The sequence below is a fragment of the Schistosoma haematobium genome, chromosome 4 (genome assembly GCF_000699445.3).
Source record: "Schistosoma haematobium chromosome 4, whole genome shotgun sequence".
NCBI classification, from domain to species: domain Eukaryota; kingdom Metazoa; phylum Platyhelminthes; class Trematoda; order Strigeidida; family Schistosomatidae; genus Schistosoma; species Schistosoma haematobium.
Window position 1 is genome coordinate 43,026,254 of NC_067199.1, and position 18,832 is coordinate 43,045,085.

General features: G+C 36.1%; 1 protein-coding gene across 2 annotated transcripts; it reads right to left on the minus strand.

Annotated features, from left to right (window-relative positions):
• Positions 1-7,138: 7,138 nt before the first annotated feature.
• MS3_00008140 (uncharacterized protein) lies at positions 7,139-18,623 on the minus strand. Of its 2 annotated transcripts, XM_051216496.1 has the most exons (8): positions 18,596-18,623; positions 16,599-16,817; positions 14,979-15,090; positions 14,866-14,919; positions 14,594-14,757; positions 14,324-14,382; positions 12,350-13,086; positions 7,139-9,998 (listed from the first exon to the last, which is right to left on the minus strand). In XM_051216496.1, the coding sequence occupies exons 2-8, from the start codon at positions 16,758-16,760 to the stop codon at positions 9,970-9,972; spliced, it is 1,317 nt and encodes a 438-aa protein (XP_051067085.1). In that variant the 5' UTR covers positions 16,761-16,817; positions 18,596-18,623; the 3' UTR covers positions 7,139-9,969. The 2 variants fall into 2 exon arrangements, with proteins under 2 accessions (XP_051067085.1, XP_051067086.1); XM_051216497.1 differs by lacking the exon at positions 18,596-18,623 and having other exon boundaries at positions 7,187-9,998; positions 14,324-14,757; positions 16,599-16,818.
• Positions 18,624-18,832: the final 209 nt, after the last annotated feature.

Consider the following 18,832-nt stretch of genomic DNA (forward strand, 5'->3'; position numbering starts at 1 on the left):
AACAACACCCGTGATGCGAGAAGGCACTGAGTAGAACTTCCCTGTCAGTGGTTGTATGTACGTGGCCATGTGAAAGCATTTTGAGAGGTAAAGCTGAATTTCACCACCCTCGATAGTACCACGGCATTTGTAGACAAACGGTTAGCGTTTCGTGTTCGTTACCAATCGACAACATTAAAAATATATCCATCACTTTAAGTAGATTGTTTCCCTCCATGGGATTCATATTTGCTGTTACTTAGTTTCACAACCTAATACTTTGCTTTTCGGCTTAATGGGGATAGGAATGACTCCTTATAGGACTGAAGTATCTACAGCGATTAGTCAGTATAATTCTGTCAGTGATAAAAAAGAAACAACGTGAGATTGGTTAGTACTAAGTCATCTGTTAGTATACACTTTCGTCTATTAGATTAACGTGCCGGATCATGTGGTTACTTTCAACGATTCATGTTTAGAAGTTCTGTTGGTGATACGGTATTAGATTTTTAAAAACAAATGAAGACAAAAAAGAACAGAGTAGCCGCTATAAATTCCGAACCGAACCACTGGAATCTTTTTGTTTAGTTGATACCGACTATCCAATTCAAGTTTACTATAAGATACTTTATGGATGGTTATCCTGCATTAGTTTAACTGTGTTCATTTCTTGTTTATTGCATTTCTGAGACAACTGAATGTTACCAATGAAGGTTATGATTTTTTTTGTGAGCAATATAGATCTCAGTCATCTTAATTAGCCCTGATTTAAAGAACCATCAAAATGGATTATCTGCTTTACGTAATACTTAATTTAATTGTTGAATTCATGAGTCAGTTGAAGCCAGACAACCATGAGGAACCTGGAATCACTGGACGGCCGTTTCGTCCTACTTTATGAGATCAACTTTCGAATGTCGAAGAATTAGTTAACAGTCATGTTAGAATTAAGTCACGACTAGAGTAGTTGCTTAGTAGTTATTGTACAATTTTCACTAAATATCAGGGGGGTTTTTTGTGGATATTATAGCCATTTCAGCGGTTGAGATCATGAGTCAATTGAAGCTAGACTACCATGAAATACATGGAAGCACTGGACGAAACGGCCAAAATTATCGAATATAAATAGGTATATGGTTCTCCGGTTCACGTTCGGTTCAACGTTACCAATGTTTAAATTAGGTATTTACATTAGTGTGTAAGAGAGATATGATGTGAAACATTGGATTTACTTCAAGTTCATTCTTCCTCTTTAATGTCACACATCAACTCAGCGCTCACATACTGTGAAACTACTCGATCAAATTTAGACAAGAGTTCGATGAGATTATAATTTATGGACAACCTTTTAGCGACTCTCGACTGACCTTGAGAGTATCTACCTAGTAACTAGGATCAAATGAGGGTTACAAAATTTGTCCGAGTAATTAGAATTACGATTTACAATTGATGGTTAGAGTTAGGAATTAAATTTGGCGTTTTCATCATGAATTGACATAAACTATAATGCTAAAACTCTATTTATTCAAATGGATGAGTGAATTTTGTACCAAACCCCGAGACCTGTTATCTTATACTTAGTTAGTTTGTCCATAAATTATAGTCTCGCCAAAAGTTCTTATAAACTGATACTGTTACTCCTTTCTGAAAATAGATCATATATCGTTTTATTATAAACATTTCTGAAATACACATCATGTCGACTTTCTCATATCTAAATCTATCTATCTATCTGTCTATCCATATAATTGCTATCAATCAAAAGTATCATAATGATATTGCCAATTAGAGAACAGTGATTTATCGGCCGGACCAATGACGCATAAAACCCATACGAGCACTCTAGAGTCTTTATCGGTCCTTCTTCCTGATTATCTCAGCCTATTTAGTCCAGAACACCAATTTCAGTCTCCGCAATATGAATCATTTATTTCAAGCATACTGGATTTATATACCAATCAAACAGACCACATCGTACCATAAAATAAGAAACAACATTTATACACAAGATCTAACCAAAAGTAGTTGTGAATATAGGAGATAAGGGGAGATTCCAATTTATGGACGAGCCAATCAGAAGCGTTTTAGAGATTTCAGGGTTACGGCGCCAACTTCAGCGCTTAATGCTAACGTACGATCGGTTCACAGAGAGTTTTGTACAAAACGTAATAATTGAGCGGCTATAACAAATAAAACGGGAAGACTATAATTTGTAGACGAATCAATCAAGTATAAGATAATAGATCTCGGATTTTAGCGTGAAAGCCTTTCATGCACTTTGCTAAATAAATTTCTGGCATTATAGTTGATGTCAGTTCGTGATGAAAACCCCATATATAATTCCTAACTAAGGCAAATTACGACAATTATTACAAACTGGATAATAAAAGCACGAGTAACATTGGCTGCAGCCAGGTACTACAATATATACGGATGTTTGGAGGGCGTACAGACTCCTACATAGGCTTGGTTATGTGCATCGTGTCGTTATTCACAAGTAGTATTTTGTACACTCAACAACCGGAGTTCACATAAACAATATTGAAGCTATGTGGTCGGAGCTGAAAAAGTTTTGCGACCTTGTCATGGTTCCTGAGGCCGACTATTCTGTAGTCGTATGGATGATTTCCTCTACTGCATGCATTACGATTTTAGAACGTCTGAATCTCTTTCTAACCCTGACAAGTTTTTGAACCATGTATAAGAAGTGTATCCACTTTATTTCCTTGGTTTTGTATAACATATTTTTACACTATACTGACTGTTTGCTGATTGGCTAATATTCCTCAAGGTTACTTAAGATTCATTCAAACGTCGTCCATAAATTAGAGTCTCGCCAAGCTTGTAATAAGAGGAATATGAATATGCCTAGTTTATCGACTTAACAATTATACCATAAAAATATACGTATATTATTGATCTATAAATGGATCCCAACAGTTATCATTATATTATTCTCATAGGGATATAACAAACAGTTATATCATACTATACCAATATTGATTCAATAAATAATTACAAAATTCTTTTATTTTTCATGAATCAATCAAGACATTTCATTGGATCTAATCCATTGAACGCCAATTCCTCTTTAATAAGAAGTAAAAGTTTTCAACATATTACCATCAACTATTATAAATCATCAATAATGAAATTATGGAAACATGAACATTGGAATTGTATTCCATGGAAATCTGATCTAACATTATTTCAAAATAATAATACACTTGAATTGGATCACAGATCATGGTTATACTTATATTATAATACAAAATATATACATGAAACAACAGTTTAAAAAACAAAACACATCTGATGAATAATCTGTCCAGTATGGATCTATTCAATGAATGGAGTATAAACAATATCCTTGTATATGATATCTAAGATAAAGTAGACTATGGTTAAGAATGATTCTGTATCAATGGTCAACTATTAACTTTTGTTATAATGATGATTAGATAAATTGTACGTATATATATATATATATTACATTTGGATGTTTGCCGATAAAATCAATACTGGCTTCTTTCATTAAATATAATAAAGGGTTGTTATATATTCAATTTTATATGTCGTTATTTGTTATATCGAAAGAGATTAGATTCTTAATATACTATGTACAATGTGAGCACTGGAACGTTTAAACTCTTTCAAGTTGTAAATGAATAGATAGAAGATAAGTGAGAAGGAATGCTATTCTTAAAAGTGTCACTTATGGTAGAAAACTGTCAGGTATTTATAGGAAATCATCATTATAGTCCTCCGCGAAATGCGCCTCGTACGACCGAGAGTAAGGAGAGTCAGCTGTACCTCTCCTAATGCTCTCAAATGACCATGTGCATACAACCACTGACTGGGAAGTCCTACACACTGCCTTCTCATGGCGAGGGTATTGTTTACGAAATTGAAAGGATGAAAAGCACATGTCCTGCCCTCTAACCGGGTTGGTGGACACGAAGAGGGTTGTTGGAAAACCCTAATTCCAAACCAATGGTGTACATCGGCTCCAGTATCCTGAAGGAACAAATGACATATGAGTCCATTGTTGGTCACCGGCTACCATGGGACTGCATCTCCTCACGTTGCTCCACTACCTTGTCTACCAGACCTTCAGGTCTAAGACTCTGGGTGTGGCCCCCTGAGAAAACCACCTGTTTCGGTTTGGGCACCCAGGCAGTATCGCAGCCCTCACACGAACCGAATGATTTATGTGGCGCATATCTGTTTGGTGCCTCCTTGTGCCTATGTTTATGCGTTTAAATAAATAACAAAATAGCATTTGTTCAATAGGGAAGCTATACATAGTGATTCTGGATTATTCTTAAAAAATGATGATTAGATGGAATATCTTCGGCTCTATCTGAGCTACCTCGAGTTCACCCGTGGGTCTTCCTCACATTATTTAGTAAATACATCCTCTCGCTAATCAACAATAATCAATGATCTATATATGTACAGAGATTCAGGTTCATTCAGTTAATGAGTGTTAAATAGGATGAAACATACATCTTGAATGTTAGTCACTAACCAGAAATATAAATTAAGCTTAACAATACAAGCAATATCAAAGTATCCCATTCAAGATTTCCACGACATAATATGTTAACAGAGATTGATTAGATTCATTCATCACTATAAATAACAAGAAAATACAAATTCTTTGTAAATATTTTGAATGTTAGTTTCATACTTATAATGTAGATTTATAGTACTAGTAGTCCTAGAAACAAGGAAATTCACCGATACAAGTCAGACTATCAAAACCACTCGACACTTAATATAATAACTTTTCAATTTCATACTAATTAGTATAGGGTTGTGGTGATTATTGCGTTTAGATTGATATCATGAATGGATCGGTGTTAGACCACCATTGAAAACATGGAAATACTGGACGGCCGTCTCGTCCTATTATGGGACTCTCCAGCAGTGTGTATTCACGATCCCGGACGCGAGACTTGAACCCAGGACTTTTGGTTTCGCGTGCGAACGCTTAATCTGTAGACAACTGAGCCCGCAACCAACGGTGTTTATGTCTAACTTCAACCAATCCACAATATTGCGCGACCGTCCACCATTGTCTTCAGTGGGTAATTGACTCACAACACACATGATTGAACTCCACTCGTCACCAAAGGTCCTGAGTTCAAGTCTCGCGTGCGGCATCGTGGATGCGCACTGCCATGGAAGAGTCACATACTAGAACAAAACGGTCGTCCAGTGCTTCCAACTTTTTAATGATGGTCTAACATCGATCCATTCATGATATCAATCTAAATTCCATATTTAAACAATGGAAAATAATTGGGAAAGCACCTTTCTGAAAATTTTTGAAAAGAAAATGTGGTACCTAAAACGTGTATGTTTTTGCTCTTCAATAGATATAACAGTCCCATACATCTGCAAAGCCAGATACACATATTCAGTAAAGAAACTAATTTATCATACTAGCTCTATATCAGTGTTAATCTTATAGTTAGTCTCACCAATCTTTTTTATTAACAGTTTCATATGTAATTATATTCCACACACATCAAAGAAATCAAGATGACATGTGAACACTTAATCCAATTCAATAACGAACAGGGGAATTTACAGACTAAATTGTTATCCCGATGTTGTTCACTTCTAATTGATTAAATACTTCAATGAGAAACCAATTGTATGGGAACAAATTGACGAAAAACAAACGTTTTCATACAAAACTACATGAGATAATGTTGAGAATCGAAAACAACCGGTACATACATTGACGTCATTATAATCACAATAAAAACGTACATATTCTTTACAAAAATCAAATTTGTAAGTAAGCAGGTTTCAGATTGAGACCCCAAAACAGCATCAGATACTTGGTGAAAGATAAATTAGTAGAACTTAACACTAGATCAATAGAATTAAGAAGTTGCCATACTTTATCAGGTGATACACTCGACTCAAATATTTGCACAAAGATCAAGAAGTAAAACATAAATTAGGAAAAGTGTTCCTTAACTCACAATACAAACCAACTGACAAGTGGAGTCCAAAGGAAACCAGAGGGTAAACAGCTTTACATATACGAAATTCAGTGTAGTTGAATGTGTCTACCTTCGCGCATTGATCAGTTGCAGCTTACTATTATACAAAAATCATGGACGTTTTAATAATCAGTTTTACCGGTTATAAATGAAATTGCGTAATGTTGTTACCCGCAATACTTGCATTAAAGTCCTTGTTTAACGACAGCGATTTACAATTTAAGCTAGATGGTTTCAGATTCATACGTACAGTACGAAAATGGTACGTTGGAAAGAAATCAGTCAAATATAGACGATGTAAAACTTAGTAAAAGATTGTATTCATTCAAGCTGTCATATTTTATGTTGAATCAAAGAAACAAATCTAACAATATGAGAAACCTAGTAGAAATAATAGTATTAACTATAGTAGAAAGTTCTTGATAGATGCTCCGGAAAAATCGAATGAGCAGTATGAAATGCCAATAAATCTAAAGTTTAAGAAGGAACATGCTGAATAAATACAATAACTACATTGATGCGATAGATTTCAGTCCATGTCAAATAACTACATAAGCATTAATTTATGACGATTGCTAAGTTAATAACCAGAAAGTCTGCATAAACCAACACAATTCTTGACTTCATGGATTGATACCATATCTTAGATATGGTGTCTAACGTCACCAATCCATGAAATTGCGCGACCATCTTCCATTGTATAGAGGTAGATACCTGTCTCTATCCGACATGGATCAGCCCCACTGGTCACGGTTTCTCACTAAAACTCCGAGAATTTTGTGGATTGGTTGAGGTTAGACATTGACACCATTGAATGCCAATCGGCTCAGTGATCGAGAGTTTAAGCGTTCGCGTGCGAGACCAAAGGCCCTGGATTCGAATCCCACAACCAGGATCGTGTATGCGCACTGCTGAGGAGTCCCACAATAGGATGAAGCATCCAGCCAGTGCTTCTAGGTTTTCAATGATGGTCTAACATCAATCGGTCCAAGATCTAAATAAAAAACAATACTGTTCTCTTAACTCAACTGTTGTAACGGGTAGACTGCAGGTTAGATGCGCAGCGTTTTATCGATCGATTACAGTGACACAGAAAACACGTAGTGAACGACCTAGTGCCCTGATTGGTCCCGCTTCCCTGTCTAGCCCAGCCAGTTGAGTCCAGAATGCAAGTCACAGCCTCTGAGATATGAATCGTTATATTTCAAACATACTCTGTTTATATACCAACCAAACAGACCACATCGTACCATAAAAATAGAAAACAACATCTGTACAATATTTAACGAGTGAAATAAATAATGGCCAATAGGGAATGCCCATTTAGAGTCCAAGGACATCATTAGACTTAACATGATAATGATTGGTATATTCCCCAGCATCCCTAACACCCCTTTTTTGAAGATCCGGAGTTGATATCCGGATTTTTAAAATTTTCTGCGTCCGTCCTCCCCCGCGAAATAATGTTGGGTCCTCATATACCCAAGTAACAGTTAGTCTGATTCTATTTAAAGCATATTTCCCGCATTGGGTAGAGGGTCCACTAGAACTGACTAGATGATGAGTATCAGCGACACTAGATATGAGGTCATTAAGGTTTGATTCTTGTGGAACATATTCACCAGACCTCTTCAAAATTCCATCAGTGGATAATAGATCACTAAAATAAACAGCATCTTTGAAATTTGTATTAGATTTCTGACCATTATTTGATGCATGGGACACATTTTCTGGCACGAGGCGTTCTTCTTGTGAGCTGGATGCCTCACTGTCTGTACATGTTTCGGGCACAGTGGGATTTGAACCCACGACAGGGCATGCTTCTGAATTGGACATTTCTGGATCGCTGGACGGATCATGAGCGACTGCCTCGTTTGCATTACTGATCATCAGGGATTCATAGAGGCTTTTGTTTTCATATTCATACGTCCTGCAGTCATTTTCGAGTTCAGTATGCAAGTGAGAAATTAATTCATCAATTTCTTTCACATCTCCGAAACATGGGAGATTTAGCAGTCGCGTGAGTAAATTGTCCAAGACACTCAAATGGCTCTCTCTGAAACGCTGCTGTTGGCGATCAAGTAGTAGTTGCAATTGATCGGGAAGGATAGTCATTTTCTGAATCAGCAGGGTAATGAGAAATACTGTGATCAATTAACAACCAATGACTTCCAAAAACACCGACGATAAATCTGAATGCTGATTGGCCAAAATAAATAGCCTGAATCTCGTCCAATTACAGGGTTCAACATTTTCTCTACCCCATCTCCAACTGTTGTAACGTGTGGACTGCAGGTTATGATAAGCAGCGTTATTATCGATCGATCCAGAAGTACATGACATGCCGAAAATGACATCGGAGAGTACAATAAGAAGATTGTCAGGATTGTTTGCTAGTTTTGGGGTTCCAGAGATATTAGTGACCGACAACGGTACTCAGTTTATGTCATCTGTTTTCAAACGCTTTTGCAGTGAAAATGGTATATTGCACCTACAATCTCCTCCGTACCATCCTCAGTCGAACGGCCAAGCAGAAAGATTCGTAGATACGTTAAAGAAAGCTCTGGTCAAAGGGGGAGGTGAGGGTATCCCGGAACAAGTGATTAATAAGTTCTTGATGTCTTACAGAGTTACCCCTAATCCTGCAGTACCAGAAGGAAAGTCGCCAGCCGAGTGTATGTTCGGAAGAAAAATCCGGACAGTCTTTAACAGTATGTTGCCGCCCAGAGAGACAAATAAACCCACGAATGAAGATCGTAAGGTCAATCGTAGCTTCCAGGTGGGCGAAAAGGTACTTGTCAGATCGTATCAAGGTAATAAAAAGTGGGAACTAGGTGTCATAGAACGTCGAATCGGAAATGTACTGTACCTAGTCCGGAAAGGTGTCGGAAAATGCATAAGACACATAAATCAAATGCAAAGAAATGATAGCACAGTGGTCCCAGAAAATCGTCTCCCATTTCAATTGCTCGTAGATTCATCTCAGAAGAACCATCATGAGTGCAAACATCGAAAAGACAAACGACGCAGAGAGAAAGCTGTACAACCCTCGAGAGTAATGGACCGCAAGAGGAATGTGACACCCAAGCTTCAGGTGGATCCAAGAAAAAAATCTTACACAACGGACTTTAAAGGGGGGAGGTGTGATGACGGACCACCGGTGAACTCGAGGAAGCTGTAAGAGGCTCATAAGGAGCCAAAGACGTCTCAACCAATCACCTTTCGGAAGAATATTCTAGAATTCCAACGTGTAGCTTCCCGATTGGATAATGCTAATAACCCCCTGTATGCGAATCGGAAGACTGTAATGATGATTTCGTTCTCACTAAAAACTATAAATACCTGACAATTTTGTACTATGATTGACACTGTTTGGAATAATATTCTTTTCGTTAGTCTTCTGTCTTCTTACTGTGACTTGGAAGGGTTTTGATGTTCTAGTGCTCTGTTATACGCGGTAGTATCAAGAAAAATCAACTTTTCAAGATATAACATCAATCAACTATGAATTTGAGTATTTGTTACAGGTAGAACTCTTGAAATTTACATCATATAATGCATACAAATAATCGTCAAGATTAAAATGAATAGTTTGACAGAAATTGGGCGTCAAGTATACAGAAGTGATTAAATATGTGAAAACTATATTCTGAAATAATCTCACAACGATTGAAATCAAAGCTTAAAAAGTAGTAGTAGTTAGAACTTCAGAGACATTCCATAAAAATAAGTTGAAATTTGTAATGGTTAAAATAAATAACAATAAGATGAATTTTACTATTTACAAATGTTTAAATGGAGACAGATTTGCAGAAAATTAAAAAATAAAACATCAAATATTTACACATTATTAGATATACTACTTAAATACTGACTATACAGATATATACTACTTATTATTGATCCATAAGAGTATAGAAGAAAGTATAACTGTAACATTTGAAAATGTATTTACAATATAAATTAATCAACAATTTACAGCCTCATTTTCCATACCTAAAAAAGAAAGAATTGAAATGTAAAAATGATTATATAACTGAAAGTATATTTCAATTTCTAGATAATTAAGAGAGTTATTGTAAATGGTATTATTCACAGATTCAAATTGAACTAAACAACTTGTAAAACTATGAAGTACTAAACAGCTGTTTTACACTACAAATTCCGTGGTACAACCGAGAGTAAGGAGAGTCAGCTGTACCTCTCCTAATACTCTCAAATGACCATGTGCATACAACTACTGACTGGGAAGTCCTACACACTGCTTTCTCATGGCGAGGGTATTGTTTACGAAACTGAAAGGATGAAAAGCACATGTCCTGCCCTCTAACCGGGTTGGTGGACACGAAGAGGGTTGTTGGAAAACCCTAATTTCAAACCAATGGTGTACATGGGCTCTAGTATCCTGAAGGAACAAATGGCGTATGAGCCCATTGTTGGTCACCGGCTACCATGGGACTACATCTCCTCACGTTGCTCCACTACCTTGTCTATCAGACCTTTAGGTCAAAGACTCCGGGTGTGGCCCCCTGAGAAAACCACCTGTTTCGGTTTGGGCACCCGGGAGGTATCGCGGCCCTCACACTAATCGAATGATTTGTGTGGTGCATATCTGTTTAGTGCCTCCTTGTACTAATGTTTATGTATTTAAATAAATAAATAGTATAGGACTACTCAGTAATGTGCACCAACGGCCAAATCAGTGATCAAAACCATGACATACAAGTGATCCCAGGAGCTTAATAATTAAACCAATGAGTTTGAACCTAATGGTACAAATTTGAATTTGAATTAATTTACGCCCATTATCCAATGTCACTAGTGACGACTGTCTTGCTTTCAAAATCACAAACGAAACTATCTGGAGGTGTGTGTGTGTGGGAGATCAGTCACTAAAAGCTCATAAAGACTGAAGTGGTTTCATACTGTTTAAGAACTGATCAACAGGTTTTACCCACAATGCTACATGGGCCATAACACAAGATCTTCAGGTCTTACGAATCATTAACCTATAGATTGAACAGATTTTTCAGGCACAAGTTTATGTACTCAGTTTGAGATAAACCTTTTGTGTGAATAGTTAGTTATGTTAACGATGGACTGAAGGCGGAATTGGGGAGTTGTGTTCCGACTTGCGACTTACTAATTGTGGGTTGCCATACTGTAACCACTAAACAACTGCGCACATGACTTTGGGTAAACGTAAATAAGAAACGAACCTATTGAATCAAGAAAGATAGATGGACCACAGAGTCAGTATCCAATGAAGAGTCACACCTCGAATGAAATCTAGATTAGGCGGCGTTCCCTCCAGAATACCTCCAATCAAGCCCTAAGATACAACTGATACAAAACCTGTTGCAAATGTGTATCGATTTCAATCGACACGGTTTATGTCAAAATATTGATAGTAAATTGAAAAAAAAGAAAATCAACACAGTCGAAATAATCATATCAGTGGTATGAGTGTTGTGAATGAGAACACAAGCGGGGACCACCAAATGTAGTTTAGTACACTATAGAATACCTTGGTAAAATCTGAGAGCCATACAGTAAATACTACATTTGCAAAATATCCACCAATTGTCTCAGACTCTGTTATTCCTTCGTTTCCATAACGATTACTCTTTGTTCCCGTTCTATTCTCTTCAATCTTCCCAACTTGATGCTGCCAGTCATTCTACTGTTGGATGGTGATACATCAGTAGCACACACCATATGAGCAACTCGAACCATTTGGCTGACAACCACAATCTAATTACGGACAAACCAAACTGCATAAACGTGGTTTACCAATGAAACTAATTATCTCTATCATTAGTAATTAATATATTTTTTGTTATATCGCAATGAGTAGAAAAATTGTAGTTCTAACGTTTCGTAACTCAATGTAAGCCACTTCCTCAGAGTAAATAAATAACCGAATTAAATTAACACAAGATTAAATAGTACAAAGGAAATAATGCAGAATATTTTTAGTACAACCAAAATCATAATAGATCTGAAGGGAAACGGAAAAGAGGAAAGCCAAAGAACACACTGCATCGAGAATTGGAATCAGATATCAAAAGAATGAATAACAACTGGAAAGGATTGTCCAGGAGAGAGTTCTATGGAGAATGCCGGAGGGCAGCCTATGCTCCTCCACGACGGGTAACAAACGTAAGTAAGTAAGTTGTTTTACCCGCCCTCTGATAATGTAACCTTCTTCCTAACTTTTTTTTATTTATATCAAGCTGATTCAGGTGTATATTATTCGAAACGCTACTAGACGAGAGACAACGTAACTACATACATAACCCATAATTGAATAACAACCGATAGAATAATGCATAACACATACTCACCTTTGTTAAATCGTGTTAGATTTTTTATATCCGGTTGAATAATATAAGATTCACTGAGTTTTATTTGTCGTGATGGTTGTGATAATGTTTTCGATGGATTCACAACAATAACAGGTTCTAAATCAATTAACGCTGTTTGTGAACCATCACTTTGACAACTATCACGACGATGTGAACAACTACCGGTTTTTGTTTCCATTCTATCAATTTTATTTAATAAATCTACACTGGAATCAATTTCACCGATGACATCATTTGTAAAGACATGGCTTGGATGAATTAAATGTGAGTTTTTAGTAAGCGTTTCATGTTCAGATGATGAAACTAATAATTCATGCTTTTTACGATGTGTTGAATGAGATAAACGTTTTAAATTTAAACCGCTAGGTTGTCCAGTTCTGGATAATACTTTAACACGTGTTGGACGTGATTGATTAACTATAGACGTTGATGGTGATGACAATGTAGGTGTTGATAATGCAATACTTGAAGTTATTGTTGTTGTTAGCGGTGATGATGAAGATGGTATTGTAGTTGTTATTGTTGTAACAGAAGCACTTGAATGAACAACACGAAGTTTTGAATGTTCTGTTGCCTTAAATAGAAATGATGGAAAATTAATTTTAAAATTTGAATGATTTCTTTTATGTATCTTTGATGACTGTTCGGATGATGACTGACCAAAAGTATTGGTTCCACCTGATGAATAGACAGGCCATGGTTTTGTACGATTGACTCTTGAACGATTAAAAAAATAGTAATAATGAAGGTGACACAATGAAATCGAAATCATCAAACGTATACTTTATCTCAGAAGGGTTTTTTGTGAATATTATAGTAATTTTATTAGTTGAGATCATGAGTCAATTGAAGCTAGACCAACTTGGAAAACCTGAAAGCATTGGACGGCCGTTTTGTCCTATTGTGGGACTCCTTAGCAATGAGCATCCACGACCTCGTCTCGCGAGATTCGAACCCAGGACCTATCAGTCTCGCGCGCAAGTGCTTAACCACCAGACCACTGGGCCGGCACCCAACGGTGTTAATGTCTAACTTCAACCAATCCACGAAATCGAGCGACACTGAAGACATTGGTGGATGTGTCTCTCAGTCTCATGAATTGGTCGAAGTTAGACATTAACACCGTCGGATGCCGGCTCAGTGGTCAGGTGGTTAAGTGCTCGCGCGCGAGAATGATAGGTCGTGGGTTCGAATCTCGCGAGGCGAGGTCGTAGATATATTTTTATGATGAAATCATGTCATCACATCAAAGAACATTTTGTATCACTTAACAAGTTGTAAGCAACTATTTAGAGTAACTACACACAGAACTACTGTTATAATTGCCTATAGTTCGTTTTAAAATTTAAATCAAGTTGACCTATATGAAGTTGCCTATCTATTTTCCAGTGTTTAAAAAATCGTTCGATTTCCGGCAACTCCAGCATTTCTTTCTCGTTCATTTATTGGGTGAGTGCTGCATACCAGTATTGTATCTAGAACAAAATATTGGTATGGTTACTTGTTATAACAACACAGTAGAACAAACCAACTAAGCTCTACTCGGTAAGTCAAAGCATCTTCATATAAAAGAGTTACGACACCTAACAGTGAAAGCTGAGATTTTTCAGAAATCAAGAGGCCGATACCCTTCTCATTTGAGATGTTTTTTCCATCTTGTCTCTTAATTAGAGAATATAAAAGAGAATAAATTAGGATTCATTCATTGAACACATTATCCGCTTTTTGTCATGAATTGATTACAAATTGGGGAACAATTGGATATCAGGGAGTACTAAGTGGTTGTTTCCTACGAGGAGTCCTATACTAAAATGAAGCCTTTTGTTGGTGTTCTCTGGTAGGTCTCAACGGTGCCCCCAGTTGTGATCATTCTGTGATGAAAGCCAACTTATAAAATAACAAATTATACAAATTAAAAGAACAGATTAACACAATTTATAAATATAAACTTACATTTCTAATAAATTAGTTTGCAATTCACAAAACCGTTTATATTCTGATTCACCAAAAGGCTAGAAAGAGAAACCAACATTTGTAGAATATGTATTTTTCAATGATTTTAAACTACTACATAGTAGTAGTAGTAGTACTGGTAGGGTAGTAGGAGTGTAGGAGTAGTAGTAGGAGGAGGAGGAGGAGTAGAATAGGAGTAGGAGTAGCAGTGGTAGTAGTAGTAGCAGTAGTAGTAGTAGTAGAGAGAAGAATAAAGGACAACTTACGTACATTCAAATCATGCCTTGCCCACAAATACAGTTGACAATATTCTTCAATGTGATCACGAGATGGTGGCGGATTCATGACATTATGACGAGCTGTCAATAAGAAATCACGTATATCTCTTAATGGAGGAGCTTCTAATGTCGAATCTAAGGAAAGTATGGCTTGTTCTATTTGAAATACAAAACAGAAAAAAGGGGAAGAAAAAAGCAACAAATTAACGTTTATAAGTTATTTTTATTAAAAAGTAAAAAAATAAAATTCAACAACCAACCTACTTAACATGAGAAACTGATCGACTGTTTTAGCACGATAAAGGAAAGTTACTTCACCTGTAATATGATAAAGAAAATAAGCCAAATTATTGATGTTTGGGTTACATTATACATACCAGTAGAAGTGTAGACATCGTAATTTTCAGAATAATGAGGACCGAATACCTGAGGTTCAGTGCGTATTTTCACAGTGCCATTAATTTTTTTCTCGATATTTGATTTCCAAACCTTGGATCGTAAATAAATGAAGAAATATAAGATTCAACTCAGTATAAACCCTTACAAATAGATTGTACTTGTTCATATAGAGTTGGCTGGTGGTTAGTAGTGAAATTCAAAATTCTCGTTCCGTCCTATATAAGGTTTGTCAGCTGAATCTGCATGTACTCCAGTGTTGATGTCCCCACTGAGACTCAGTAGCTAAGCGGTTGACGCGTTGGACGGTATAAGCGAAAAGTACTAAGTTCGATTCCAGGTGCTAAAATCAAATCTGGGGTGCAGATGTATCCAGCTGACTAGTCTCAAATAGAACGAAAAGAGCATCCAATCAGTTACTATCGAACTCTGTTTAAAAAGTGTTTGTGACTTAATGGAAATATCGAGATGATCAACTTCGAAACTGATCAATTGTAGTTCTTAACATCAATAAGAAGATGCAAACTCTTACAAAGGAATTGAATTGTAATTGGTTTTTAAGAACTGCACTGTTTGAAAAGAGGGATTTTATTATAGGACTACAATTATACAATACAATATAGTTTTTTCGCTCAACTCGAATACATATTAAATAAAACAAGGTAGTAGATTGATAAAAGAAAGCATAAGCTTTTGTTTACTGGGTTTTTCGATTTATGTTTTAAGTAGGCATAGGATGCATCGGCTTACAATAATTTAGTAAGCAAAAATAAAATAGGAACAGTCAAATTGAGGTAATACAAGAGAAATTTACGTGAGTTATAAAATGAATATTGGACCACTAGAAAAAGAACACTAGGTAACCAAAATAATTAACTATAGATACACAGTGAAGCCGTTTAGATGTATTCATGTTAGTACATTGATACTGAAGCAGTTTATACAAACCTCATACAAATCAGTAGTCGGGAAAGACTGAGTTATGAAAAAAGCATTCCCAAAATGAATAAAAACAGTCTATGTTTTAGTACAAATTCTTGAAGAGCACAATTTGACCCTTTACCGTGACGAGTATGATAAAAGTCGTTAGGATACCTTGGACAAAATCAGATTGTAACTAGTGGTCTCTGAGTTCCTGAGTCGAAAACTATGTTAAAAATACCTCTTTGTTTACTAATTTTCAACTTGACCTCGATAACTGTGTAATTTTAAGACAACAGTCACTACCTCTGTGTAACCAAGTCTACAAAGCATTTTTTATTTTGACTAAAGAAAAATTTAGTTGTAATATTGGAATCAACACTAGATAAGTTTTGATTTTACATCTTACTTCACTCATAGCTTATTAAAATCCAGCAACTATTAAACTATTTCAAAGCTTTTTCCGAAGGATAACTATTTGTGATTCAATAAACAACTAGTTTAAGAGTCCAATGGATATAAAATCCTTTATTTCTACAATTTCACTGATTTGTACAGACAATAATAACCTATGACGAGTAAGTTTCCCGAGTTTATCGAGAATACTTAGTTCGGGAAAATGAGGGACTTAATCACTCGGTTGCAACCGACAAAGTACAAGTAACTTTACATTATCTTACTTTTGGTAGACCATGTCCACATGAATTATAAGTAGTACGTCCTATTCGGCTTTTTCGTCGAGCTATACGTCTTTTGACAATAACTAGTATGCTGATCAAAATGATGACTCCAATTGCCAACAGAACTAAGAATAATGCCAGAGCAATATGTTGTGTTGGCATTGTAAATGTAAACTAAAATCGGAGGTAGATATTTATTCTACATCAACGATTCACAACCTGTAAATTCAGAAATACGTAATTTTGAAAAACTTCACATTTTAGGCATTTCAGTAGACAAAATAAAAATGATTAAGGATCGAGGAGCAGGCATCTACATAACTGTAAAGATACTGCGTGTAATTAAATAAAATTTAAGAAAACAAAGTATGAAGGTGTGAATAACACAAAATCCGGATGCTTAAAGTGATAAAAGGCTTAACCTCATGGTTGATAGATTTATGAATGTTTGATAATCCCAAACTCTAGTCCGTATTTCAGTCAGTTTAGCAGCTAAAATCTGACGGCTATCTATAAGGATCTCAGTCATTAATCGATCAGGGCCTTCTGCTTTTTATCACTTTAGATTAGCTATGGCCTTTGTAACCTAAAGGTTAAAGGATTTGTGTGATTTCAAGTTTTTGGGACAGTGAGTAGCCAGAACATATATGGAGGACAGCTGAACTGTTACTAAAAGTATGTTGCTTATCGATCATTTCGAGTCTTCAAGATAAACTCTTACTACAATCGACCAAGTGCATATCTAATTCCTCCTTGCATGTATCCCTGAACTTTCCATCTTTAAATTGCTATCTAAATGGTGTTACTGCTGTGGCCTCCACAAATCCAGTAAAACTCAAAGATAAACGAAATTTTATTGTATTATGATCGAGGTTCAGGCATGTACTCCAGAAGGAGCAGAAGTTTTTAATCGACCCTGCCTAATGATTAGTGATGGCGGAGTGATCGATTAATTTCCATTACTGGGTTTGTGCTAGGGGCTACCAATGTCTTTTCTAATGCTTAAATTCCATTATTTTTAAAAATAATCGGCTGCCCAAGCATAATTTCAGAAAACAATCACCGTTATCTGTTCACTCGGCTGAAATACTATAAGGCCCACTCAAGTATCTTTCAGATTGATCCGGTTGGTGAAACTAAGGTTTTTGGAAGACGTATGAACGACTTTAAAGTGACCTTAAGACGAATCATTAACTTTCTAGGATCGGAAAAGTGTTATGAACTAGTATAAGGAATTAGGATTACGAGTTTAAACTCAGGACACCAGCTATAACATCAAAATGTCATTTAAGTATGTGGACGAATGAAACTCGCGCCAAACCCTAAGGCTTAATATTCCTAATTTCATTTTTTTGTTCGTACATTATGGTTTCGCAGGTAAAATGTTTCCTGTAAGGCTTATATTTACTTGATCTAAGTTGCGATCATGGTATGCATAAGAATAAACGACGAGTTATAGTGGGTTTTTCCTCGCTAAATACATATTTTTAGAGATTTGGTGAACTTTAAACAAGTATTTTATCGTTATTTGATTATTCGTTTAAACTATTTAATTACGCATCTCAAATAAACAGAAACAAGTAGCCAAAATCTACATTTTAACGTCCAGAACGCCAACACGAACCGTTGAACGTAACAGCGCAGTAATTTTATAAAACAAATAAGGAACTGGATGATGACATTGGCATTAGATAAAGATAAGCAACATAGTAAGATTACTACACATCTCGTGCCACCCCCTTACAGCAGACACCACGACGAATCTCACGCGAAAATAGTTCAGCAAAGCTGGAAGGACACATCTTAATGTGTTAGACTAGCATTAAGTAACGAAAAATTAACAATTAATTGGACATCTGAAGCTAAATAGTTCAAAAAGACAATATATTTAAATGAGCCGATTGATTCTTTAAAAAATGTGCCACTTGTATGAATCAAAACTTTAAACCTCAATTATACAGTAAACAAAGAATGAACCTCGCAAACTAAACTCACACCCCTTGGACTGTTTAACCTTGATCTAACCTTGAAGTTATGTTTGGCGCACGAACAGTAACAAATATCCAATATCCGCGTCCTGAGCTTGCTTCCTGTTGTTTATCTACTGTTCTAGGTACTTTATGGCGTCTAAATGATGATAGTCTGGTTACGTGGCTTCGGTATTTGTTGTCATTTTGATTATCGTTTTTGAGTTGAAAATCTTGCAATTTGAGTGGGCGGGTGTGTCTCAGGAT